The sequence below is a fragment of the Hydra vulgaris genome, chromosome 12 (genome assembly GCF_038396675.1).
Source record: "Hydra vulgaris chromosome 12, alternate assembly HydraT2T_AEP".
Taxonomy (NCBI): Eukaryota; Metazoa; Cnidaria; class Hydrozoa; order Anthoathecata; family Hydridae; genus Hydra; species Hydra vulgaris.
The window spans coordinates 52,902,214-52,928,668 of NC_088931.1; the positions used below are offsets into that span (position 1 = coordinate 52,902,214).

At 29.0% G+C, this 26,455-nt stretch overlaps 2 protein-coding genes across 3 annotated transcripts; one reads left to right on the forward strand and one right to left on the reverse strand.

Moving 5' to 3' along the window:
• Positions 1 to 467: 467 nt before the first annotated feature.
• On the reverse strand, positions 468 to 10,123 carry LOC105848638 (DNA damage-regulated autophagy modulator protein 1). Of its 2 annotated transcripts, none has more exons than XM_065813679.1 (3): positions 9,985 to 10,123; positions 5,680 to 6,075; positions 468 to 1,143 (listed from the first exon to the last, which is right to left on the reverse strand). In XM_065813679.1, exons 2-3 carry the CDS (start codon positions 6,070 to 6,072, stop codon positions 718 to 720), a joined length of 819 nt encoding a protein of 272 aa, XP_065669751.1. In that variant the 5' UTR covers positions 6,073 to 6,075; positions 9,985 to 10,123; the 3' UTR covers positions 468 to 717. The 2 variants fall into 2 exon arrangements, with proteins under 2 accessions (XP_065669751.1, XP_065669752.1); XM_065813680.1 differs by lacking the exon at positions 9,985 to 10,123 and adding an exon at positions 7,857 to 9,478.
• A 10,966-nt stretch (positions 10,124 to 21,089) lies between these two features.
• On the forward strand, positions 21,090 to 22,214 carry LOC136088192 (tigger transposable element-derived protein 4-like). The gene has a single exon (XM_065811874.1). It carries the CDS (start codon positions 21,090 to 21,092, stop codon positions 22,212 to 22,214), a length of 1,125 nt encoding a protein of 374 aa, XP_065667946.1.
• Positions 22,215 to 26,455: the final 4,241 nt, after the last annotated feature.

Here is a 26,455-nt window from a genome sequence, read left to right on the forward strand (position 1 = left end):
TGCATAAATAATATGGATATAAACATATATACATATATACATATATATATATATATATATATACATATATATATATATATTTAAACTGGCTTACCTGATATTTGTACACAAAATGGGCCCAAAAAATGGTCCCCCCTGATTCCGGGGTCAGGGGGGCCCATTTTTAAGCCCCCCTGACCCCGGGGGTCGGGGTACGGGGTCAAAACCCAGCTAAGAACCTTCTCCCCCTCGAGGACTACCCCCATGCCAAATTTCATCGAGATCGGTCCGGCGGTTTGGATTTCTATAGAGAACAAACAAACACACACACAAACACACATTGCCCTTTATATATATAAAGATATATATATATATATATATATATATATATATATATATATATATATATATATATATATATATATATATATATATATATATATATATATATATATATATATATATTGCTATTTATTTAAATGCTGACATTTGACATACTGACATATTTATTTAAATGCTGACAATATCTTTACATATTTATATAAACTTTAGTAAATAAATTAAAAAAGCTTATATGATAAAAAATCTCAAATTCTCAACAAAAAAAAACTTAATTTTCTAAAATAAAATAAAACCATTTTGAAATTTATAAATTTCACTCATAAAATACAAAATTTATTTATAGATTAAAATTAAAAAAACTACCAATGGAATAGCATTTTTAAAATATTTTTAAAGTTAAACAAACTGTGGAATACTTTGATAGCCAAGCTCATTTCTTTTTATAGTAAATCCTATTTTAACTTCATTGAATTCTCTGCTGAAACTTATAAAATAAATTAATAAACACACAGCACAAAACCATTCTGATAAGGAACTTATAATGTGCATTTTATAACCTGGATCAGTGGACTTCCAAATAGTTAAATCTTTCTGTCCATTTCTTGTGGCATTGTTTGAAAAATAAAAAAAAACACCAAAAAGTATAAATAATGTAGCGCTTGAAATACAGAGAGTCAATCTAACATAATAAAGACATTTTGAATTAAATCCACATTCCAGCATATAAGCGGTGAGGTATGTCTGAAAACAACAATAAACCACACTACCTCCAAATACAAATGCAGCACCTACAATATGAGCTTCAGCAGATTTCCCTCGATCCTTTAAAGAAAAAACTCATGATATCACATTAATAACTTAAATTCTCTCAAAAGAATATATTGTAATCTTATGAGGAAAACAAAAAACTTAAAAATATGTTGAAAAAATTGAATTTTTTTCCACTGATACATTCTGTTACAAATTAGAGTAAAAGTAGTACAAACCGGATACTCTTCACAAAAAGCTAAATAACTTTTTTAATATCAAGAATTTATAGGATTTTTTTTTCTTGAATATGGTTGTTTATTAAAGCAATTCTTCAGTGCAAAAAAAAGTTCTTCAGTGTAAAAGAAAATTTAATTTCAAGTTTCTATGGAAAATAAATTTTTTTTTTTTAAAGTGTCCGCTTTTCGGAAAATTGTTCCTAAAAGCGGACAGTTTCAAATTATATGAAAAAAACATAGATAAATTGATAAACTCAATATTTTTATTTTCATTGTTAAAATATACACATAATAAAAATACAAGCAGAAAAAACTAGAAAAAATAAAAAAAATAAAAAAACATAAGCAAGCTTGACCTTGAAGTAAAAATAAAAAAATTTATAAACTAGGTTCTGCAACTTTTTGTGCAAAAAAATTCTTTGCCTTTTATATATCTTTTTGGGAGATAAGGTTCACAAAGCCACGAACTGCAACTTGATTTTTTACAAGTTTTCCATAAAACTTGCTTCTCTGACTCTTCATTTTCGAAAAACTTTTTTGTAGTTTTTTTTTGCTTTCTTGGCAGGAGTTTCTACTTCTGCTGTTGCATTTTCAACATATTTTCGTTTTAATAGCTTCGCGTCTTCTTATCTTAACTTGTTTAACCATGCTTCTTCTGTAGCTTGACCAGCCATTTTTCTAACATTTCTAGCTCTTTTTGCAGGATGCTTGTAAGCGTTTTGGAATTGAAATTGCTTCAAGAGAGCTCTTTCGAGACTGATTTTTACACAAGTCGCCTTTTCTTCTTGATAAGTTAAATTTAAAGTTGAAATTGAAGTTCAGGCGGAATTAAAGTTTGTGTTTGTTGAGCAATTTGAGGCAAAGAACTTAGGTTGCGTGGTAATTTTGTAACTGCTGATGATGTTATTAAGGTGTTATTTAAAGTTCGACAAATTTGTGATTTTGATTTGTCAATGTTGTCTTGATTTAATGGAAAGAGCCCAGTGTTTACAAAACCAGCAATAAGTGCGAGTGTAAGCTTTGTTGCTTCTATACAACTGTACGAGGAGACTTAGGAAAATTTTTTTGGACAAATTGCTAAAACCACTTTTAGAAAATTTTTTTTTTAAAATATCACGTCAAACATCTTTAACATAGCAAAATACACCAACATCAAGAAGCTGCAGAATGTGAGATGAATGGGCGGGAATACATATTAGTATTATATTGTTTTCTTTACACTTTAAGGCTACACTTAGTGACACGTGAGCGCTGTGGCCATCTAAAAGTAAAATATGTTGACCACCAATTTTTTGAATATGAGGAATAAACATTTTATCGAGCCAATGCAAACACTGATTACTTTCCATTTAACCAGATGGTGATGTTGTGTAAAGTGTGTTTGGTGGGTCTTTAATCCAATCATCATCAGAGTCGATTCTTTGATTTGTAAACAACAAAAGACGGTAGAAGGAATCCGTCAGCATTAACACAGTTAAGAACAGTGTAGTTTATTTTTTTGTTATTTCCAGTTAGTACTAGTGAACGCTTTGCAACTCTTCTGGTAATTACTTTCGCATTCCCTTTGTCACCATTGAAACTAGTTTTATCACGATTCCACAAATGCATGGCTTTACTAAAACTTATTTTTGCTAAATCAAAATGTTTTTTTAAAACATCAAAATAACGGGCAATAACTTCTGGTGTGCATGACCCTTCTCTCAAAGATCCGATGTTTGTAGCTGTTCTTTCGCTTAGTTCTGAGTGCCACTTATAAATCCTTTGTACCATTTGCTACCAGACATTCCATTTTTGAATAAACACGCTTCATTATTTTCAATTAAATAGTCTCTCACTAAACTTTGAACTTGATCTAATCGTCTACCAAAGCCCCGATCGCCAAGCATCTGAAGAAGGTGAACCAAGGTTAACTGGATAAAAGGGCTCATTTTTGTTGTATTGTCACTACCAACTACTAAAGTCTTATTTGATTTTCAGTCAAATAACGTTGATTTTGGTATGCAGTAGAATTAAGGCTTCTCATTTGTTTTATTATTTGCCATTATAAGTTTAGTAAATTCAATTCAATTACAGATTTTGAAATTACAGATACAGAAATTGAAGAAACGATGCACTTTTGTGGTTAATTTTACACTTTTACTTTAACAGTATAAGTGCAAAAGTACAAAATTAAATAACACGAAAGTGTGAAAACTTAAAAAACCCAAATGAAAAAAATTCAGTCAGTGTGAAAAAATAATAAAATAAATTAACGTTAACATAATAAAAAAAGTTAATTAGAGTGAAAAAATAATAAACAGATTAACCTATTAAATTTTAATTGATTATAGGGTGGATTTATTGCGTCCGATTTAAGGGTGAAAACTGGAGAAAATCTTATTGTCGTCATAACTTTTTAACGGAGATTATGAAAATCTAAAACTATTTTTGAAATTAACAGAAATTTCCAACAAAATAGCTTCCTTTGTTTTTAAATTGCCTTTTTAAATTTTTCATGCTGAGAACCTAATTTCCAAATTTTTAGAGTTTGATTTTGAACTTAAATATCTTAATAAAAGTTTGATTTTTAGAGATTTGGTTTAGATTTTGAACTTAAATATCTTATTAAAGCAATCATCTGAATAATTTTTATTTGAAATTTTATAATTTTCCAAACACTAAAAATTAAAAACTTTTTAAAATTTTACGAATATCTTTATTCTTAGTGAAAATATTTAGTTTTTTCGATAAGTGTCCTCATTTGCGCACTGTCCGGTTTGCGGTACTTTTACTCTAGTGATTTCAAATCTAATAATTATTTATATTTAAAAAAATTTTTTAAGTTAATTTTATTTTATTTTCCTTTCATGCAATAAAGCCAAATGGTTATTTATTACATATATATATATATATATATATATATATATATATATATATATATATATATATATATATATATATATATATATATATATATATATATATATATATATATATATATATATATATATATATATATATATATATATATATATATATATATATATTAATTAATGTGATAGGAGAATGGGAACAAGAAACCATTAATCTTAGCCCCTTCCCCTCCCCTTAACGTGAGGGAGATGAGTAGAGTTATTTATTTTTTCATAAATATAAACTAGTTATGTATTCATCGACAGATTTCAAATTTTAGGTTTAAATTCTTCAGTGTTCATTTTTATGACCATGTAAAGTTTGTGGCCCCCTCAAATTGAGGGGTGGGGGTATTCTTTACATGGTAATAAAAACGCTAAATAATTTAAACATAAAATTTAAAACCTGTCAATAAACACATAACTAGTTTATATTTATGAAAAAATAAATAATTCAACTAATTGCCCTCATGTTTAAGGAAGGAAGGAGATGGAAGGAAGGAAGAGGAAGGGGGAGGGCTAAGATTTTAGGGTTTCTTGTTCCCATTCTCCTATTACTAAAAAAAATTTACTATCAGTAATTTTTTTGTGAAAAATCTTTTCGTCAAACATATAAACGTAAAAAAAATTGGAATATCCTTTTTGTTTAAAAGTTGGTTATTTCAAACATTTGTAATATATATTGTCACATTATATAAATTATATAAAGCATTATATAAAGGTGGAGGGATATAAATAACCACCTATACGCAAGCCTGGCACAAAATGGTTGCATATATCATCAAGAGAGAGCTGAATCAATTAGATTAAATTAAAACAGCCTTATTTATGTACTTTATGAAAAAAATACGTATTTGTAAAAAATATCTCGTTTTCATTTATAAATTATTTATAAATCAATAAATAACAATCATATCTTGTTTTTCATCTTTATTTAAAAATCTAAATTTATTTAAAATTTTACATAGACAGCAAAAAAAGGTCATCAATGTGCATTAATGACCTTTGTTAACTTTGATGCACATCAAAGTTAACAAATAAAAATAACCACAAAGTGCATCCATAAACTGAGGTTTAAGCAGGCAGTATGAAAAACAAAACATTTGAAAAAAATTTTTCTATATATTTTTTTCAATAATCTTGTTCTTTTTCATCTTTTTTTAAAAATTTAAATTTATAATGTCAAAAGTAAAAACGCCAACCTTAACCTTGCTCAAGTTACATCAACTGAAAGTTTATACTAAATGCTTGAATGATTTAATTGCAGTTTTAAATTTTAAACTTTTAACTTAATTTTTAAGTTTAAATATCGGCAGAAATATGTATGAAACACTTTAGATATGTAAAAAAAAAAATTTTTTTTCTTATTTCGAAAAAAGTGTCAAGATTCAAAAGAGCATTTTATGGCCTCTAATTCACATGTTAGCAATTTTTAAAACAGAAAAACATATTCTTTTACTACAAATAATAAGAAAATGTACCTGGAAATTTGCAACTACAACTGCACCAAAACAAGCAACAACTCCAAAAAAGAGAGCTACTTTATTTATAAGTAAAACTCTAGAAACAATCAATTCATTAGTTTCTAAAATATGGTTAAACTGAATAAAGCGTATAACAACAACAATGAATCCAAGAAAGCTGCAAATGCTTAAAAGTAAACCAAATACATTGCTTTCAGGTTTTTGACTTCCAGTATCACTAATTGTGGGGAAGAAAGGATATATATGTCCATCACTTACTGCAATTGTGTATGTAATGATAAAAGTTAACATAACACAGACTCCAAATAGAACAGGAAAAATTCCAAGACCATATTTAGATATACATGAACAGTTGAAATGTTTAACTTCTTTATGTGTTGTCCTCTCCATTTACTATAAAAAGAAGAGTTAAAAAGAGGTATTGAAAAAATACAGCTAGAAAAAATCACTAAGTACTCACTAATGTCTTCTTATTGCTAGTTAAACTTCAAATATTTAACAATATTAAATTAAACTAAACTTTTATAAAGTGTCCTAAATAGGTAAGTGACATAAAATTTTTAAACTAATTAAACACTAAAATATTATTTACCATTAAAAAGGCCTTCAATAAAGTATTTTTAATCTATAAAGGTAAATTTAATCTTTCAACTATTATTTACAAAAAGATGTCGATATACCACAGTCAAATTTTGCATTTTAGAGTAGGGCAGGGGGTGTGATGGCATAAGGTTGGCGCACAAAACATATAACACCAAACTTTTATCATAACAACATAGAATAAAGGTTGGCAAAAAATGACTGACCTTAGATACTTTTAGGTAACTGTTAACAAAATGTTGACCCTATTTCTAAGCGCTGTTATCCTTAGGGCCGTCCCAAAAAGGTCTTCCGTTGGGGGGGGGGGGGGGTTGAACATGTTTTATGCCAACTAGAGACACCATTAAAAAAAAAAGAAAAAAAAAGGTACTCAATATTTGCAATTTGTCAACTATAATTCAAAACTTGCTAAATGTGCTAACTCAAATGCTTATATGACAGCTTTGAGGGGGGTGGGACACCCCCCATTCAGGATGGCCCTGGTTATCCTGATATCAAAAATACTTAAAAAATGTATAATAATATATAATTTATACAATATAATGTATAATAAAATACAATGTATACAAAATGTATAAGCCTTTTTACCAATTGTCTTAGGGAAGTGGGTGCTGCATCCCACGCTTTAAAAATTTAATAATGAAAAAAAAAATATTTTGAGATTTAAATTAATTTACGGTTTGAAAACTTATTATCATTTTGCTTTTAAATTAATGAATTAACAAAAAAAATTTTGACATCCATATAATAAATTAAAGTTTAATTCATTTTTGAAATTAATTTGGAAGATATATTATATATAAAGGTCACATATTAAAGCAGTCATTGCAACACAAATGTTGTTATTATATATTTTAATATATATATATATATATATATATATATATATATATATATATATATATATATATATATATATATTATATATATATATATATATATATATATATATATATATATATATATATATATATATATATATATATATATATATATATATATATTGGTGTTATATACTATCTTTTCTTTCTTATATAGACTACAATACAATTATAGCTCTATATTATATTTGGTTATTTGTTATAATCAAAAGAGCTGAAAATTACCACAAAGAAATAAAAAGAAAAAATGGAAAGATTCATAAAACCTGATAGACTTAATATAGATCCCAACTTACCAGATTCAGCAAGAACATACAACCATTGGTTCAAAAGAACTTTATAAGTTACTGATAATGAAAGAAAGCTTAATCTACTAATTATTCATGTTGAACCTGATATGTATGAATATATTTCATACATATCAGGTAATGAGCTTGGGTAAGTAACAAAAATACTTGACTCCATTTATAAAAACCAAAAAATGAAATATTTGTCAGACATGTTTTATCTACATGTAAACACTGGTGAATAGATAGACCAATTCCTAATTGAGCTAAAGAACTTATCTTAAGACTCTAAGTTTAGTAATGTTACCGCAGAGCAGTACAAATATGGAATGGTTTGTGATGCCCTTTATAAATGGCTTGCTTTCCAACATTGTACGCCAATGTGTATAAGAAAATAAGACATTACCTTTGACCAAGCAAAATTTTTTAAATGTGACCCATCAAAATTCAAACTCGCTATCAACTACACCAATCTTCACTGCATCTATTCAAGAGTATTAATTCATCCATGCAAAAACCATCTACAAGTAATACTATTAATTATACCAGTAATGTATTCACTTCAGTAAAATCATAGCAATTGCGTTGGTTCTGCGGGATCATAAGACATCCACATACCAAATATCTTGCTTATTTTAAAAAAGCTTTATCAATCTTGTAATTTCTCAGCAACCGTTCCTAAAATTGAGGATAATTATTTTTGTTTCATGTCAGCCTTAGCCAATATTGTTCCATGTCAGCCTTAGCCAACCCTCTAAGCCTGCCACAAAATTACTATAAATAACAAATATAAAATAAAAGCCTTGATAGTGGAAGTACAAATAAAAGTTTCATTAATAATAAACTTGTAACTTAAGTCAATTTAGAAGTTAATTATGAAGAGAATATTATTTGATGACAAAGAAGCAACAGCTTTTTTGCCATCAAATTTAAACGGATATTGTTATGCTTCAATAACTCTTCAAAACAAAATCTATAATAAAGTCATGGAGTTTGCATGTGCTAGATAAATTATGTATAGACATCATTTTTGGTACAGATTTTCAAGAGTTGCATGAAAGTATTATTATTATATATAGTGAAAAACGACCACCAATAACCTTTACAGCTTTTACAACAATGAAAACTGAGCCTTCAGATTTGTTTGCTGATCTCACATAAGATTGTCAACCTATTGCCACTAGATCTTGACATCTTGTTCAACGAATTAATGGAATGTTCTCATACTATGCAAAATGGATAAATTATTGGAATGTTCTTATACTACGCAAAAAAAAAATTCAGATAAAAATCTTTTATATTATTATATAGTTTTGTTATACATCAACTACAAATATAAGCATTTTCCCCAATTAATCTACAACAAATACCAGCATTTGAAAATGTAAAAAATGAGCTTGTTCAATCATTAATGCAAACCATTGATGAGACTAATGTTTTTGACTTTGCTATATCAGCCATACTTAACTAAGATGAAAGGTATCTTGCCTTCCATTCGTGTACTCTTCAAGAAAGTGAACAATACTATTCATTGGTAGAATAAAATTCAAACAATAGTTGAAGCCATAACTCATTGGCAACATTTTCTTCTGGGTCAACATTTCATTTTTATCACAGTACAATGCTATGTGGCATTTAGGTATGATTATACATCAAACAGTAAAATAAAGAATAATAATATAATGCATTGAAGAATAGACTTGTCTCTATATTCAAATGATATTCATTATTGTCCAAGGAAATGTAAATGTGGTCGTTTACTCATGTTTGGTGTGCAACAATAAGTTCAGAGTCACTATACGATTTGCATGCTGCACTTTGCCATCCTGAAGTTACTCGACTTATATTAGATATAGGGAGATTATGTAGAATATGCAATGAATAAGAAACGAAGTGCCATTATCCAAATACTGTGCACCTTATTAAAGCAATTCAGCCTTTAAAATATTTATCCATAGATTTCAAAGAGCCATTACTTTCTTCAACTACTGAACAATATATGTTTACTGTTTTAGATAAGTACTCACATTTCTAAATTAAAACAGTACATTACAAAAGATATTGCGACTGGCAGGACAACTCCTTATAACTCAGCTGGAAATAGGCAAGTAAAAAGATATAATGTAATTATATCAAAGTCAATATTACTCACACTTAAACCTCGAAATTTTCTTATTACTTTCACTGAAATAAATAATAACAAGAATGCTGACTTAAAAAATATTCTTGCCTTTCTAAACTAAAAATATGTTTGTTAAAATACTGAAAGTTTCAGTATTTTAACAAGCATATTTCTTATCTAGTTTTTTTTTTTGTTTCATCTGAACAATATTTAATATTATATTATTAATAGTATTTCATATCATATTATACAATGATTATAATATTATATAATATAATAATATCATTTGTATATCATACATGAAACATTGTAATACAATGTATCATGTTAAAATCTGCATAAAATATGTTTATAAAATATTTATAATATTAAAATAAAAATTATATTTCCAGAAATTTATTTATCCAAATACCTTCAGTTAACGTTTGTTTAACGATGTTTCACTTTCGTTTTTAAAGTAGTTTTAATTAGTTACTAGGCTTTTCTGAACTTGAAAGAACGCGTTCTCAAAAATCCACGCGGGCATCGGAAAAAGATCCACCAAGCAAGTTAAAACTTTTTACCTTTTGGAATTTGATAATTATTTATTAGTTTTGAAATATTAGATAAATTACAATATTTTACATCTGTTACAATATTAAGGGCGCTAATTTACATCTCTACCACTTATTTTTATTACTGATTATAATTGATTATAATTATATTCTGATCAAAGTTCATACAAAAATATTGACCTAAAAACCAAAGGAAAATTCTCTAATTTGATGTAGAAGTTTAAAAAGTTACACTAAAAAATGCTTATATTCGCCATTTTTTAAAAACGTTTTTCACCAAAGTTTACATTTAGAAACCGATCGTTTAGAATATCTTTTTTTATTTAGGCGACCTGGTTTTTTTTTTTTTTTAAATCCTGTCAAAATGTTGATTTTTAGATTTACATACATTAAGGGGTCATCCATAAAGTACGTACGCTCATAGGGGGAGGGGGTCTTCAAAAAGCGTATGTGGGATGGGGGGGGGGGAGCGTACGTACTAATTAAAAAAAGTAAAGTTGTTTTTATAATTTATCACAACTAACAAATACTTAACTATAACTAGGTGTTTTTTAATAAATAACTAGATATTTTTGAATATAATAATAAATAAATAATTTTTTTTTTAATTTAATTAAAACGATGACCATTACTATGAAATGACAGTTGGGGAGGAAGGGAAGTATACTTGCCCTTAAAAAAGATCTAATTAATTTTTTTTTTGAAATTTTAAAGTTCTTTTTACTAAAGGAACTTAAAAATCAGTAAAAGAAGTTTAAATTTAACAATAATAATGTCATAAGCTTTAATGGGCTTGGTAAAAATGTTGTGGGGTTTTAGTTCCAAATAAACGGGCAGGCATGTTTATATGTCACCTTATAGTAATCGTTTGAAGCATTTTGTAAATGTAACATCTCACATGCTTGGTTACGTTTATTAGTTATTTAGGAATAGGGAAAATTTTAATGATAATGCACAATTTTTTGATTTGCTTGCCATATTCAAAACGATTTGCTTACGATAGTCAAAACTATTGTTTTGATCTCCCGCCTGGTAAATTTCTTTCAAAATTTTAATAATGTCACAGTTTTTTACATACTTACTACTTTACATACTTTTTTACTCTTACCTCCATCTATGCTGTTGTATCGCAATTAAAGTAGGAGAATAATTACCTCGAGGAAAACACATTTGTACTCAGTCTTATATAAATACGAAAATTCTTTGTGTGTGAGAACATAGTTATGATTTCTTGTATATAAAAAATGTCACGTAACAAAATTGCATCATCAGCCTATCTTACCTAGGGTAATTTTTTTATGATAAATATAATAAACTAAGAAGCTTGAGAAAACTGGAGATTATAAATTTTTAAAAAGTATTTTAGCTAAAAAAAATGCAAGCAATTTAGTGTTTGAAAAATTTTAACTTTGAACATCAAGGTGACAGTGAAGTGTATTACTTTGCAATCATTTAAAAAATCATTTGCAATAAATAAACCAAAAAAGTCATGTTGAAAGATTTGTGTAGTTGATCTTTGAGTGCTTTTGCTGGCAAATAGGAAAAAAACTTTTAAAATCAACAAACTGGCGAGAATGTTTGCTTGGTACCTTTAAAGTATAGGTTGTGGTTAAGGGCAGGATGATAAAAATTTTTTTAATAATCACAAATTAAAAAAAGAAAAACTCTTATCTTTATAGGGTTCAAAACATCGTTTTATTATTTTATAAACAAAGTTATTAATATAGTCTTCATAAATCAATTAATTTAAATTGTTGGAGATCTAAATCAAAAGGTGATTTCACCCAATCAAATATGTTTTTGATGACATGAATTTGATCAGAATTACTTTTATTTACTGTTAATTGATGAGTATCATTGTTTTCATTGTCATTTTTATTTTCCTTTGAGTTAGTGTTGATTATGTTTCTAAACACACATTTGTGACGCCTAACACTTGCTTTAGAAGCGTGATAAATTTTGCAGGTTTTGCAAGTTCTTTGATCAATTTTTTGTTTTGAAATTGATGGGCAGTACAAATCAAAGGAAGCATCCATCAAAATTTTTGAACCTATATATCCCAAGCGCTGCGCTAGAGAAGAAAAGTAAGGTTTAGGAACATTTTGTGCTACCTTTGGCTCAGGAATAATAATTTCTTTAGCAGCATTACAACTGCATTCAGCAGCATTACAACTAAACCTGGTACAAAACGTTGAGAAAAATATTTTTTCCAGGAACTTCGCCAAGGTTTACAGTAAATCGAAACATCACACTTAACGATCATTAAGAAGCATTGACTTTGTTTTACGTAACTTACAACCCATTTTGAATCTTGCTCTGGTATTGGTGACAGTTAGGAAGGTTCAATATATTCAGCACAAACTGAGTATTTATCAATTACTATATCCAACCATACCTCAGCTAGAGTTTCTGCAGCTTTAGCAACGTCAACTGTTTTTCCAGATGCATTTAGATGTGTCCCAAAATGATCATGTAGCAAACCAATCCTGCTAACTCCCGACTCAGCGGAGCCATATGCCGTTCAACCCTGTTATATGCTGAATAATGAGCTGCATGAGTTCCTGTTAGATAGACATCCAAATCCCATTTAACAAATCTTGCAATAGCAACTTGCAATGGTTTGGGAAACCTTGGATTTTCATCAGGGCCTCCATCACATGCAACAGCAAATATAGATTTTACCAGACCTTCTTGTGTACATATGTGAAGCCTAATATTTTTAAATAAAACAAGGCGCTTCAAACCACGGCCATGAGTAAAAGCAGTGCTACTATCATGCTTCATAGATCTAATAGCAGTATACGTTGGTCCAGAATATGGCACTACGTTAGCAAATTTGTTTGGATCAATAATTTAAGCAGCATAAACAGATGGTAAAAGCTTATGTCTAAAAACCACTAAAAAATCATGATCTGGCATACGTACTTGATAATTAGGGTGACCATCTGCGAGTATTTAGCCGGGACAGTCCCTTATTTTTACAAAATGTCCTGTGTCCTTTATTTGACCACATTTGTCCCGTATTTTTGAATTATTTAGTACAAATTTCACTTTTTAAATTTTAATAAAAATTTTAACGTTTTTTTTAAAAACAAATTTGCAATTTATGATGCCGTCGAATTTTTTTCGAATTTAGAATTTCGTCGTATTATCTTAACCTGTGTTGAAAGTTTTTTAAAGTGACAAGAAATTATTTATTTTAATATTTAAATTTATGTTTGTGGTTCCTAAATTAGATTTATATATTAAACTAGTTATATTAAATAAGATAGTAAGTAAAAATATACAATTAAGATTGTTTCAATTAGTAATTCAATTTTTTTATAGCATCATGTCTAAGGAAAAGAAACGAAAAACTCAATGGAGTGACAAATATGCAAATGAATTTATTAAAAAAGTGGTCGGAAACGACAGTAAAGCGTATCAAAGTTTACACTTGGAAAAACTAAAACAGCTGCTGTCATAACACAAATAATTGCACCGTTTATTGATGTGATAACAATAAGTGAACTAGAAAAGGCTAATTTTATAGCTCACGTAACAGATACTTTCAATCATAAGAGCATCAAAATGTTGCCTGCAACTGCAAGATTCTTTAATCCAGTCATTGGTGTTCTTAACAAAAAAATTTCACTCCAAACAATTCCAAATGAACAGTCAACAACAATTTCTAATTTAATTTTAGAAATAATTGAAAAACAAAATTTAAAGGAAAAAGTAGTTGTATACACAGCTGACAAATACAAATTTAAATTTTGGTGGAGTCGATCGTAATGGTTTCAATAATGTCTGGCGTAAGCTTCGAAACGATTTAAAAAGAGAAATTGCTGGAAATGGATGTATGGCTCATATAGCACATAATGCTTCAAATGCAGGATGTGATACGCTTGATATTGAAACAGTTGTTGTTAAAATTTATAAATATTTTAATATTTACACTGTGAAAACAGAAAAATTTAAACAGTTTTGTGATGAAGTTTATTCATATTATAAACCTTTGTTAAACCATTCAAGCACACGCTTTTTCAGTGCCGGATTAACCCTTAGGCAAATAAGGCACATGCCTTAAGGCCAGTAAAAAATCCAGCTCACAAAAAATTTATACATAAATTTATATTTATGTCTTATCTTTATTGATGAAATTATTATAATTATTCCAATTATTATACACATTTTGTTCATATATCAATTTTACGATGTCAAAAGTTGTAACTAATTCATTAATATAATAAAGCTCACTAATATTATATGGATTAGATCCATGTATCTCAACTATACTGAGTGACTTTCATTTTGACTTTCACTATCATACATTATTATCTATATATATGTATGATTTTTATCATATATATATAAAATAATATGTTTAATCATTATTATATCACATATCCATTTTACATATTCTAATTAATATTATTTTAATTTATAAATTAGTTCTTGCTATAACATAGAAAACGTATATACATTATACGTGTAGAACTTCAGTTCTGTGACCTTGGGGTATAAGAAGCAGATCACTAATAAGTCAAACAATCAATCCCAGTGAGTAATTTGCATGAATTTTCGAACACCATGCTCCTGAAATAAACAAAAATAAAATCCTTCACTTATAGGAATCTATCATTTTTAATGAATTATGTTGACGCTGTCATCATAATTGTTAGATTTCTGTTGTAATTATTATTTTAATTGAACAAAATATAAATTCTGATTTTTCCAAGTTGAGTCTTTGTCTATTTATTGATGGATTACCTCTCTTTAACAGCACAGTGAAATGTTTTTGGGTGATATGTTGGTGCATTCTAGAAATCCCATCATCTAAATTCATAATTGGTGTTTATTCTGGTAGTTCAAAACCAAATTCATCAAATGATTTTCTTCTGGTATACTGGTAGTTTGATTTTAAATTATTATTTCGAATATTAAAATCTATATTATATATAGGTTTTTTATGTTCTTATTATGCATTTCACAAGAAATCAATTTTTAAAATTTTACATCATTTTATGATATGACTTTATGAATCAATTATTTTTAAATCGAATAATTATGCTATTGAATACATAAAAATACGTTTTTAAAGATCACTTTTACGTTTTACTTTTAGATTAATGTCGATACGTAAAGATGGTTGGGAGCGAGCGAAGAAGTTAGAGAAGAAAATGCATGATGAAGATAAACTGTTAAAGAAAATACCCAAAATCAATTCATTTTTCACTACCACGAACAAAGTTGATGCTACTAATAATATTACTCTCAATTCCCCACCATTCTCATCAACATCTCAGGTAGGTATTGATCACAAGGAAGAGGCTGCAAAAATTGCATTTGAACTTGGACATACTGAAAAATTTGAAGACAGAGCAGATACTGGTTCAGGAACCATTCCCAATGATGTTGGGAGTTTTGGTGACATAACTGATCATGTGCGTAACATGTGCATCAGCCTTGGAACAATCCATTTTCAAAACTTGGCCGGCAGTTATCCAGAAACAAAGCGGGAATACAGTGGAGTGAATCGCTTCCTAAATTCTAGTGTCTTCAAACGGGTTTTGCCAAATGGTGATATCGTTGATCGTGACTGGCTTGTTTATTCTCCAGCCAAGACATGTGTCTTCTGCTTTCCCTGCATTCTGTTTTCATCTGACCGGTCTCAGTTGTAATTATAATTATAATCAGATTATAATCAGAAGGCAGGTGATCGCTGTGGCAACAGCACATATAAACCTGAAAGTCGAAGACAACCAAAGCGTAAGAGACAAATCAATGATGGAGATGTCGCAGATGCTATGGAAGGGATGTCAAGCCAGCAAAACTTCAAGGTCAATACCTTCTATGTCATCATCTATCAGCTGAAAAATGCATTAAAGAAACGTATTAAAGCTTACTCAATTGTGCTGCAGAGATTTGGAGTTCTGACTGAGTATGACTCCATGACCGATGAAGATATTGACATGGCTGTTAAAGGAATGGTTACTGTGTACTCGAAAGACCTTTGTTCTGATTTTCCAACAGAATTTCGACAATTTATGTGCTGGTATAAATAACAGAGAAACTATGAAGAAGGATCAACTGCACAGAATCAAGTTGATTCAAGTGCTCAGAAGATGTTTAAAATGCTGCACAATTCTGGTGTATATCAAGCATTTCCAAATACTGAAATAGCACTCCGGATCTACTTATGTCTGATGTCAACCAATTGTTCAGGAAAACGTTCTTATTCTCAATTGAAAAAAATTTAAGATGCAAAACGATCAACAATGGCTCAATGGCGTCTTTCTGTACTTTCACTTCTGTGCATTGAAAGTGATTTGCTCAACAAGGTCAACTTCAAAGAACTAATTGACAAACGTGAAGTTATAAAAGCGCGAAAATTTTAAATTATGTAGTTTTTGCCTAATAAATATTCTTTTTTAAATTTTACTTTTCTTCTTTTTTTGGGAAAGTCCGTATTATCTGTATTTTCAGGCCACTTATTAAAATGTGCCTTAGGACCGACAAAGCCATAATCCGGCACTGCGCTTTTTAACACTTCAACCTGCAATTTTTCGTTTAATTGAGTTTTACAATCCTTTGAAGAATTACTTTGCATCGTTAACAAAGTGTCCACCAGATATAAAATCTTTTTTTGACTACAGTAAAAATAAATTTTGGATGTTATTTATTGCAAATCAGCTTAGAAATTTCAATGACTCAATAAAACTTATTGAATCATCATCTACATCAAGTATTGAAGCAGCAAATCAAATGAAAATATTGAAAGGAAAAATAATAAATAGAAAAGCATTTAGTTTTCTACCTACTGATTCCAAACCTGAATTTCAAAAGATAAGCGAATCTACGAAAAATCAAGTAATGATTAAGGTGAATGATATGAAACTATAATCAATTATATTCAGTTATGGGAAAATTCAATAAACGGTTTGCAAGTTTTTATATGGTAATATAAAAACTTGCAAACCGTTTCAGGATATTTATTCATATGATAATGAATAAATATCCTGATTGGAATGATGTCAAATTATCAACTCAATATGTTAAGAAAAGATACGGAGAAAAGTTCAATAATATTATTAATGATTTACTATGATGAATATGGGTTAATGCGTGATTATGTTATACAAAATTTATCAAGCTGGTCAAACTTAAAACTTTCACAAGAAAGCATTTGGGTTAAGATTTTCATAAATTTTAGAGAAAATTTAATACCTTTAACAAACTTAGATAAATTAGCAGAGTTTGCATTTTGTTTGGCTGGCTCATCAGCAGAAGTTGAGAGATTATTTTCGATAATTAATCAGATCTGGAATGATAAAAAAAATCGACTTGATATTGAGACAATTGATTCATTGACAACTATTAAATACAATTCTAACTTAAAATGCTTACATTTTTATAATCTAATTAAGGATGTTTCTTTCCTTAATAATATTATTTCAAAAAAAAATATTCAAAATAAAAGTAAATTTATTTTTAAAACTTGATTTTGTTTTTTAAATATCTTACAGTTATTACTGAATTTCTCAGCCATTAAATTAAATTTTAAAATTAAATTAAACAAAAAAAAAATTTGTTTGCAGTACAATAAGGTTATGCAATCTTAATTTTTTTTACTTAAATGCACTTTTGTCATTCATTAAGAAATAAATTATATCTGAAAATGTTGAACCGTTTTTTTTAAAAATAACTACTAAATTTAAAATATTTCGAAAAATAAATTAAAAACTATTTTTTGCTTCAATATATTTACAAAAAATTTTTTTTAGCAAATGTCCCGTATTTTTAGCAAATTTTCCCGTTTTTTTGAAAAAAATCGATGGCTACTCTATTGACAATCAAGATGCATCAAAATTGGTGATTGTTTTGTTGCAGCTGCTAATCCTAATCGTACTTTGTCGTCTAGACTTAAATAAGAACATGGATCAGGACCAAAGATTGAACAAATTTCATCCATGTATTGCATGCACGCAAATATAAATCCAGCATCGATATGCCTATCACGAACTGTTTAGCAGTCCTGATCAATTTCACAGGAACTGTCTTAATGTGGCGTATTCCCTCAAATGTGTTTAACCGCTTAGGCAGCAGTCTTAAATAAGTTGCAGATCATGATAAATAATAACCAACTTTTAGTTGGCTTTTATTTAAGTTATCAAGTGGCTTACATGAACGTAACTCCTGCGATCTTCGCAGAAGTTCTTTTTATTTATAAAGAACTTAAAAAAAATTGTGACTGAAGTCACACATTACTGATTTGTTACACACACGTGAAATTCAATGTTTAAAAATAAATAAAAAATAAAAATCAAGTTTAGGAGAGAGAGTCAAACCGCTTACGTACTCACTGTTATTAACACCCCCTTCCTCCATACGTCAATTCTTTATACGTCATTTTCATACTATAGATTAATACGTCAATTCTTTATGCTTAACTTTATACCACAATTTATTAGCTTCTTTCTGTTGCTGCTGTTTACTTTTTTGTGGCATAGCTTTTGCTATGCCACAAAAGATGAAAATAGAAATATAAATATAGAATAAACAGAAAGATAAAAAATAATTCACTTGTTGATAAATTGTTTTGTAAAAAATGTTTTATAATAAAAATAAGATACTATAAAATTTATAGTGTCTTATTTTTATTATAAAACATTTTTTACAAAACAAAGTTTAAGAATTATAAAAAATACTATTTACATAACATCTTCAAAAATTAATATCTATGGTTTAAAAATACTTTAAAACTTTAGCTTTTAAACTTGTTACCCTTAGCAACACAGTTGTCGCGCTAATTAATTAAAAATTGAAATATGAAGAAATTCTTTTTATACTTCATCTTGTTTTTGAAAAATATTGAGCAATTATTTTAATGACTATTAAAAATAAAATGGAACGTTTTGAAATATAAAGAACATCGTCATTTTTTTGAATATTTTTTAAATTATTTTTACTCATGCCCGGCGTAATTTTTATGACCTTTATGGACGATCCAAAATTTTTAAATTTCTTATATTTAAGAAATTTAAACATTTAGAAAGAAAAAATTATTACGTTTTTTTTCTATAAATTTTAACTTTTTAATTCATGAAGAAAAAAGAGAAAGGGGGGGGGGGGAGGAGAGGTGTACTTCAAAAGTGCACGTACTTTTCAAGGGGGAAGAGGACTAAAAAGTACGCATGGAACAGGGGGAAGAGGGTCAATTTTCCGAAATTTTTCCTAACTGACAATAAGGATTGGCGCAATTAAATGCACATGCATTGACTGACAAATAGGGATTAGTGTAATTAAATGCGCATGGTTTGGGTCAGGGTTAGGGTTTGGGTTAGAGATTTTTAATCATTTTTACTTTAAAGTGTTAACAGATATATAATATAATGGATAATATATAATAGTAGTATGTATAGATAACATAAAATATAATAGATAATATATAATAGATAGTATAACAGATAATAAATAATAGAATATAATAACCAGGTTTTTTTAACGTTATTAGTGTAATTTTTTAAACTTCAACATGGAATTAGCGCACTTTCTGTTCATTTTCAAACCTATTTTTTTATACGATTCTTAATCAGTATAAAATTGGAAAGCGATAGATACTATGACTCAAAATGAGGTTTTGATTTTTCAAAAAACGAAGACCAGATATATTACTGATTTGGGGAGAAATGTAGGAGAGTGCTGCTACATTGGCAAATTTATGGATAACATGCAAGGGAATGTTGCTACATCAACTGAGGGTTTGGGTTGGGGCAGGTATAGATCAATCGATGTAGAAGCACTCTCCTACATTTTTCCAAAAATCGGTAATATATCTGGTCTTCGTTTTTTTGAAAAATCAAAACCTCATTTTGAGTCATAGTCGCTTACCAATAAAATACTCTATCATAATCAGTAATAAAAATAGGGGGGTAGAGATATAAATAGCGCCAATATTAAGATCATACTATAATTAAAGTAACTACAAAAAGTAGTTTAGCAATTTATATACCTTATTATTATTACATTTTTAATAGATATATACAGTCGACTCTCGATATCTCGAATACTTGATATCTCGAACTTTTGAGTATCTCGAACTTTTTTAGCGGTCCCATGGACATAACGTACTAGTTTAGGCTAAAATCCTCTCGATATCTCGAACCTTATTATCTCGAACTTTTTGGTATCTCGAACAATATTTTCGGTCCACAGGGCAATTTTCTCTCGTTATCTCGAACTTTTCAACATTTTTTTTCAAAAATGTTTTAAAAAAATTTAATTTTTTTAAATTCCAATTTTCAAAAAAAAAAATTTTTAATTCGATTTTTAAATTCGATTTTTTTTAAGAATCGAATTTCTGAAAAGTTTTCCTTTAATATATAATTTATTCTTTTTGTCAAACGCAGCAACATGCCGCTCGTTAAACGAAAACTCACGAACAAATCTATAATAGAAAAATGCAAGGCATTAAAAGACCTAGAGACTGGGATGTCTAACAAAGAGGTTGCCAAAAAGTATGGAGTCCCAAAGAACACATTATCAACCTGGATTAAAAATAAAACCAAGTTATTAACCACACTGGAAAAAAATGGCACAAAATCTAAACGGAAGAAACTTCGTAGTGGTAATTTCAAAAATGTAGACAAGGCCATATACACGTGGTTCGTTGCAAAAAGAAGTCAACAAGTACCAATTGATGGTACCATACTAAAAGAAAAGGCACTAAAATTCGCAGAGGCATTAGGAGAGTTGGATTTTAAAACATCTGATTGTTGGTTTCATAATTGGAAAAAAAGGTCGGTTAAATTTTGTCAAATCTTGTTCAATTTTAATATAAACAAATAACATGTATCTGTTTATATTTAATTTATTTAGTTTTTTAAACGTGTAATTAAAATTCAATTATTCTATTCCTATTTTTAGGAACGGCATCAGCTTTAAAATAATTTCAGGCGTAAGTGCCGCCGTGACGAATAATATGACTGCTTCGTGGAATGAAACTACACTTCCAACATTGCTTTTGAATTACAAGCTTGAAAACATTTTCAATGCCGATGAGTTTGGACTATTTTACCAGTGCCTACCAAACAAAACATACCATTTATCACGAGAAAAATGTTTTGGGGGAAAAAATAGTAAAGTCAGACTAACAGGCATAGCAGCAGGGAGTGCAACGGGAGAAAAATTACCTATGTTTGTTATTGGAAAATCTAAAAACCCACGGTGTTTTAAGCACATTAAACAACTTCCTTGCACATATAAAAATCAGCTAAAAAGTTGGATGACCGGAGACCTTTTTACAGAATGGGTAATGAAACTTGACTCATTTTTTCGTGCTCAAGACAGGAAAGTAGCTCTCCTGGTGGATAACTGTTCTGCCCACCCACACATTGAAGGGCTAAGCAACATCAACCAAATATTTTTCCCCCCTAACACCACATCTGTCCTTCAGCCCATGGATCAAGGCGTAATACGAAGTCTTAAAGCTCATTATCGTCACAAAATTGTGCGTTTGTGTATCAAGGCTGTCGATAATAACGAACCCATGCCAAAAATTTCTATACTTCAAGCAATGAAAGATCTTGTTTCTTCGTGGAATGCTGTGTCGAAGAAGACTGTCATCAACTGCTTTAAAAAAGCCGGTATCAGCAAAACAAACAAGAGTATTGAAGAAGCTGATGATGATCATTCTTTTAATTTTTTGACAGAAGAACTTAACCGTTTGCGAGAGTTAGATCCTCGTGCCGTCCAAGAAGATCTCTCAGCGGAATCTTACATTGGTTTAGATTGCGATGTAGTAACCACCGGTTCACTTGCTACTGATGCTGAAATCATTGCTCAGATTTTAGACCCTAATTTTGAAAACGACGATAATGAAGTTGAAGATAGCGTTGACGAAGCTATTGACGTCGAAGCCCCGCCACGCCCATCTGATATTCAATTAGAAATTGCATTTGAAACAATTCAAAATGCTTCGCTATACAGCTCAAAATACGGAAATGAAATACAATCCCTAGCACTAAAACTTGAGGATTTAATGAAGATGGGAAAGATGGATAATTTAAAGCAATATCAGATAACAGATTTTTTCCAAAAGTTGTAGTTTTTGTTGTTAATGATTTTTGTCAGAAAAATAACTTGTTTTAATGAAAGTCGGGCAATTTTATTTATTTTCAACCCTTTTCTTGATATCTCGAACTCTCGATATCTCGAACTTTTTTTCCGGTCCCCTTAGTGTTTGAGATATCGAGAGTCGACTGTAGTAGAAAGGATCATCCCTTTTTATTTTTAAATCATTTAAATTTTGTTTGTTGTAGCATTTTTTTTAGCTTTATTATTTATTTTTTTAGCAGTTTTACTTTTTTTGAGCTTATATTATATGTTTTATAATTTAACCTCAAAAAGTGCATAAAAAATAGTTATGATTAGGCCTAACTATTTTTTAGGCACTTTTTTTTTGGAATAAAAGAGTTATACAAATACTATTTCCATAAAGTTGATTATTATTATTTTTAAATTTATTTATTGTTTAACAAAAAAAATGTTGATTATTGTTTTATTGACATTTCTGTAATGGTATTAACTATTTTTTTTTTTTTTTTTCAGAAAATATAGAAAAATAAATTCATATTTTGAGCCAACACTGACATTTTATGGTTTTTGAAGGTTAAATTTTGTTATGAGATTGCAGTTCTTTTCTTTTTTTTTCTGTTCTTTATTCAATAAGTATTTGGTTTAAATTAAATATGATTATAATTCCATATTTTATTACGAGATATGTTTATAAAAAAAATTTGAAGGTTAAGAGTATTGTTCGTATAAATATTTATGTTTTGTTTACTTTAAATCTTGTAAAATATTCTCATATCATTTTTGACATTTTTGATTGCGCAATTCAAGTTGTGTATGTTTATAGTTTGCATATATGTTTATATTAAAAATAAACATGTTTATGTTCAAAGTTTAATAAATTTTTTATAAATGTGTTTGTATAATAGTGTAAAATGTCTTATATCTAATGTATATAATTGTTATATAAGGTGTTTATATGTTGTATAAGGTTAAATAAATATACAGTGCTTTCAAAAAAAATAGGGGCAGTAAAATTTTGTTGCTTAAAGCGTATTTAAACCACCATAAAATAAGAACTGAAGAAGATATTAAACAAATTTTATTTTATTTGTAAGAGAAATCTTTTTTAAACAAATCCTGCATATTGGATTTGGGTAGGCGCTAAATCTTGTCGAAATTGCCGCCATTCGTTTCGATCAATCAGCATGTCCACTGATGGAACCATGCAATTTTCTAGCGTCTCTATATATGTATGTTGGTTGATTCAACCTGTATAAATGCTACACACTCCTGTTCTGTTAAAATTATAGCAGCCCCAAATACCAACACTGCCGCCGCCACTTTGCAACCTCGGTACATCAAAGCGATTACCATACTTTTCCGATTTAAATCTTTCAACAAGAACTTTACTTTTTTATTTATTACTTCGAAATTACTTTCATCACTAAAAATTATTTGCTTCCACTTCTCTAAAAACCACCCAATTCTTTCCTTACACCACCTAAATCTTGTGAGCTAATCTCTGACTGTCAAAATTTTCAACAAGGTTTTCTAACAGCTGCATAGACCAATTTTTTTCCTTAGTAAATTGTTTCTAACTGTGTTTGACAAAACATATTTTCACGATTTTCGTTGAATGCCTCTGTGAGTTCGCAATAACTTAACATCAGATTGGCTCTTACTTGACAAAATATAAAACAATTTTTGTGTTCAGTAGTTTTTTTTAACGTTCCTGATCCTGCATGGTAATAGATGCCACCTGTAGTGTTAAATGTCTTTAGAGTATATCTGATGCGATTCTCTAAAATTTTTGATTTTTTTGCTATTTTTCTATTACTGATCATTGAGCCATACTTTATATCTATTATTTGCCACTTTGTTGCTCTCCTTACTGCCTTTTGTCCCAATTTCTTGTATATTTACTTTTAGGTCTTATCAAAATATTTAAAAACGTTTTAAATGTGGCTAAACTGGTCATCATAAATAATTTTATCCAACATTTTATGGGAAATTGTTAAACTAACATATAAATTAAAAAAATAATAATGAATAACAGTTGGGTTGACAGGAAAGTAGAGCAGAAGTCAATTAAAAAGTTTGTGCTCCAATTTTTTTTTACAATCCTTTCCAGTATATTTTTTGTATTGCTTTAAAAAAAGTAAATTATTAGTAGCTATATATGAACTTGTTATTGACATGTTGGTTGTATAGAAATAGTTTTCCTATTGTTCAATATAAAAAAAAATTAAGTCTTTAGGATATATGGATTGGATTTTAAGATGTTTTGAAAAAGAAAATTTACTCAATTTTTTACCGCATCTATTTTTTTTAAAAGCACTGTATTGTGTTTAAAGCTGGTATTTATGTTTATATTATGTTGTTTCCATGTTTTCAAAGTGGTGTGACTTGGCAAATATGTAGAGCAAGATTTGTCAACTTTGCCAGCTTGCAATATACTTATAGCAGAAGTGTGACTTGGCAGCATTTAGTGTCAAGCAGTGTTACTGCTTTAGGTCTGGGGGTTGTAGCCTTTGTTATTAATTATTCTGGACACATAATAATGTTTTTTAATAATATTTTGCATACTGTTGTTACTTATGTTCTATTATGTAAGAATGTTATGTTACTTAAGTTATGCTATATACATGTTATATTATATTATGGTATGTGCTATTGTTTTGTGTTGAAGTTTTTTTTGCAAAGTTTTGTGTTGATGTACATTTGGTTTACCTTTGCGTTGGTGTCTATTGTTAAAAATGATTAATAGGTAGTTTCATTATTGGAAATTACTGCTTTCAATCATTCACTAAAAGCCAAGACAAATCATATTGCCACGTATACAATTTGTTTATATCTCAATTTCATTTTTTATCCTTTGCGCTGTTCATTACATGGTTTTACAATAAATTTTTTTAAACCATAATGTATTAAGAGAAGAGAAAAGATGAAGATTGTAGAGCCAGATAATGATTGACAGACGACTTAAAAGATTGCAAATTATATGAATTAGGAAAGCAAGATGAAGAAAGCGAATTCCAAAGAACTGATGTTCGAGAAAAAAACTAGAGGAATAAGACATTTTGGAGCACTTAGGAACAGTCACAGAAAAAGAATGAGACTTAATTAAATGATGAGTAACACAAGAATGAATTTTAGTAAATGGCACGAGAGACAATAGTTCTTTAGAGCAGTGCCCATTATAATATCTATAGAAAGGAGAAGCAACACTATGACGATATGATAATGGTTGGAGGTTGGCTGCAAGAGCAGTTCCGACTATGTTTACAGTGCGTTTTTGCACTTTGTCTAAAAGAGAAAGAGCATCATTAGAAGATCCGCCCCAGATATGGCAAAAATATTCCATACAAGGACAGTTTTGAGATTTATAGAGATAGAGAATAGAATTCAAAGTAAGACAGTGTCGAGCTCGATAAAGAGATGCAACCTTAGCAGATGCTAATTTTGCAACAGATTTAATATATGGTTTCCAAGAAAGATCGGAATTAAGAGTTAATCCTAGAAGGTGAAGTGTAGATGAATCATCAAGTACATTACTGTTCATAAATATAGGAAGATCTAAATTATTGCAATAACGATTGGCTTAAAAAAAATTGAGTTTTATCTTAATTAAGTTTACCAGCCACTCTGAGCCCCATGCTGTAGCATGGGGCTCATAAATTTAAACTAAAAAGAGTAAAGGGCCAAGAATATAACCTTTAGGAGCCCCTGAAGTTACAGAATAAGAAGAAGAGTGCTGTCCATCGAGGACAACTTTTATATTACGATTGGAAAGGAAAGATTCAATAATCTTAAAGATGTTGGCAGATACATCATAAAAAGAAAGCCTATGGAAGACCAGCATGCCAAACTTTATCAAAAGCTTTAGAAATGTCAAGAGCGATGGCCTTAACCTCTCCACCTTTATCTTATGCGCGATAAAACCTATTAGTTTTTACTGTTAGCAAATCAGCTGTAGAACGAGAAGATCGGAATCCATTAGATTCAGGTTATTAGATTCAAGATAAGAGATTAAGTGTTTGTTAATTAAAGTTTCAAAAACCTTGCTTATGATAGGAAGAAGACTAATGGGGCGGTAGTTAGACGAATCAAATCACTCTCCAGAATTTTTGAAAATAGTGATGACAGATCCGGCTTTCCAGCAGGCTGGAAAACAAGACTCTGATAAGCACTAGTTGAATAGTTTTGAAAGTATAGACGAAAGCTCCGGAGAACACTTCTGCAAGACAGATATGTTTTCCGGGCCACAAGTTG

What these genes read in the sequence shown, in the direction of transcription:
- LOC105848638 (XM_065813679.1), bottom strand. Translation starts at nt 6,072, where the DNA reads ATGGAGAGGACAACACATAAAGAAGTTAAACATTTCAACTGTTCATGT. An exon ending in TTGTAGTTGCAAATTTCCAG is followed by an intron (nt 1,144 to 5,679) that starts GTACATTTTCTT and finishes TTTTCTTTAAAG; the next exon opens with GATCGAGGGAAATCTGCTGA.
- LOC136088192 (XM_065811874.1), top strand. Translation starts at nt 21,090, where the DNA reads ATGACTGCTTCGTGGAATGAAACTACACTTCCAACATTGCTTTTGAAT.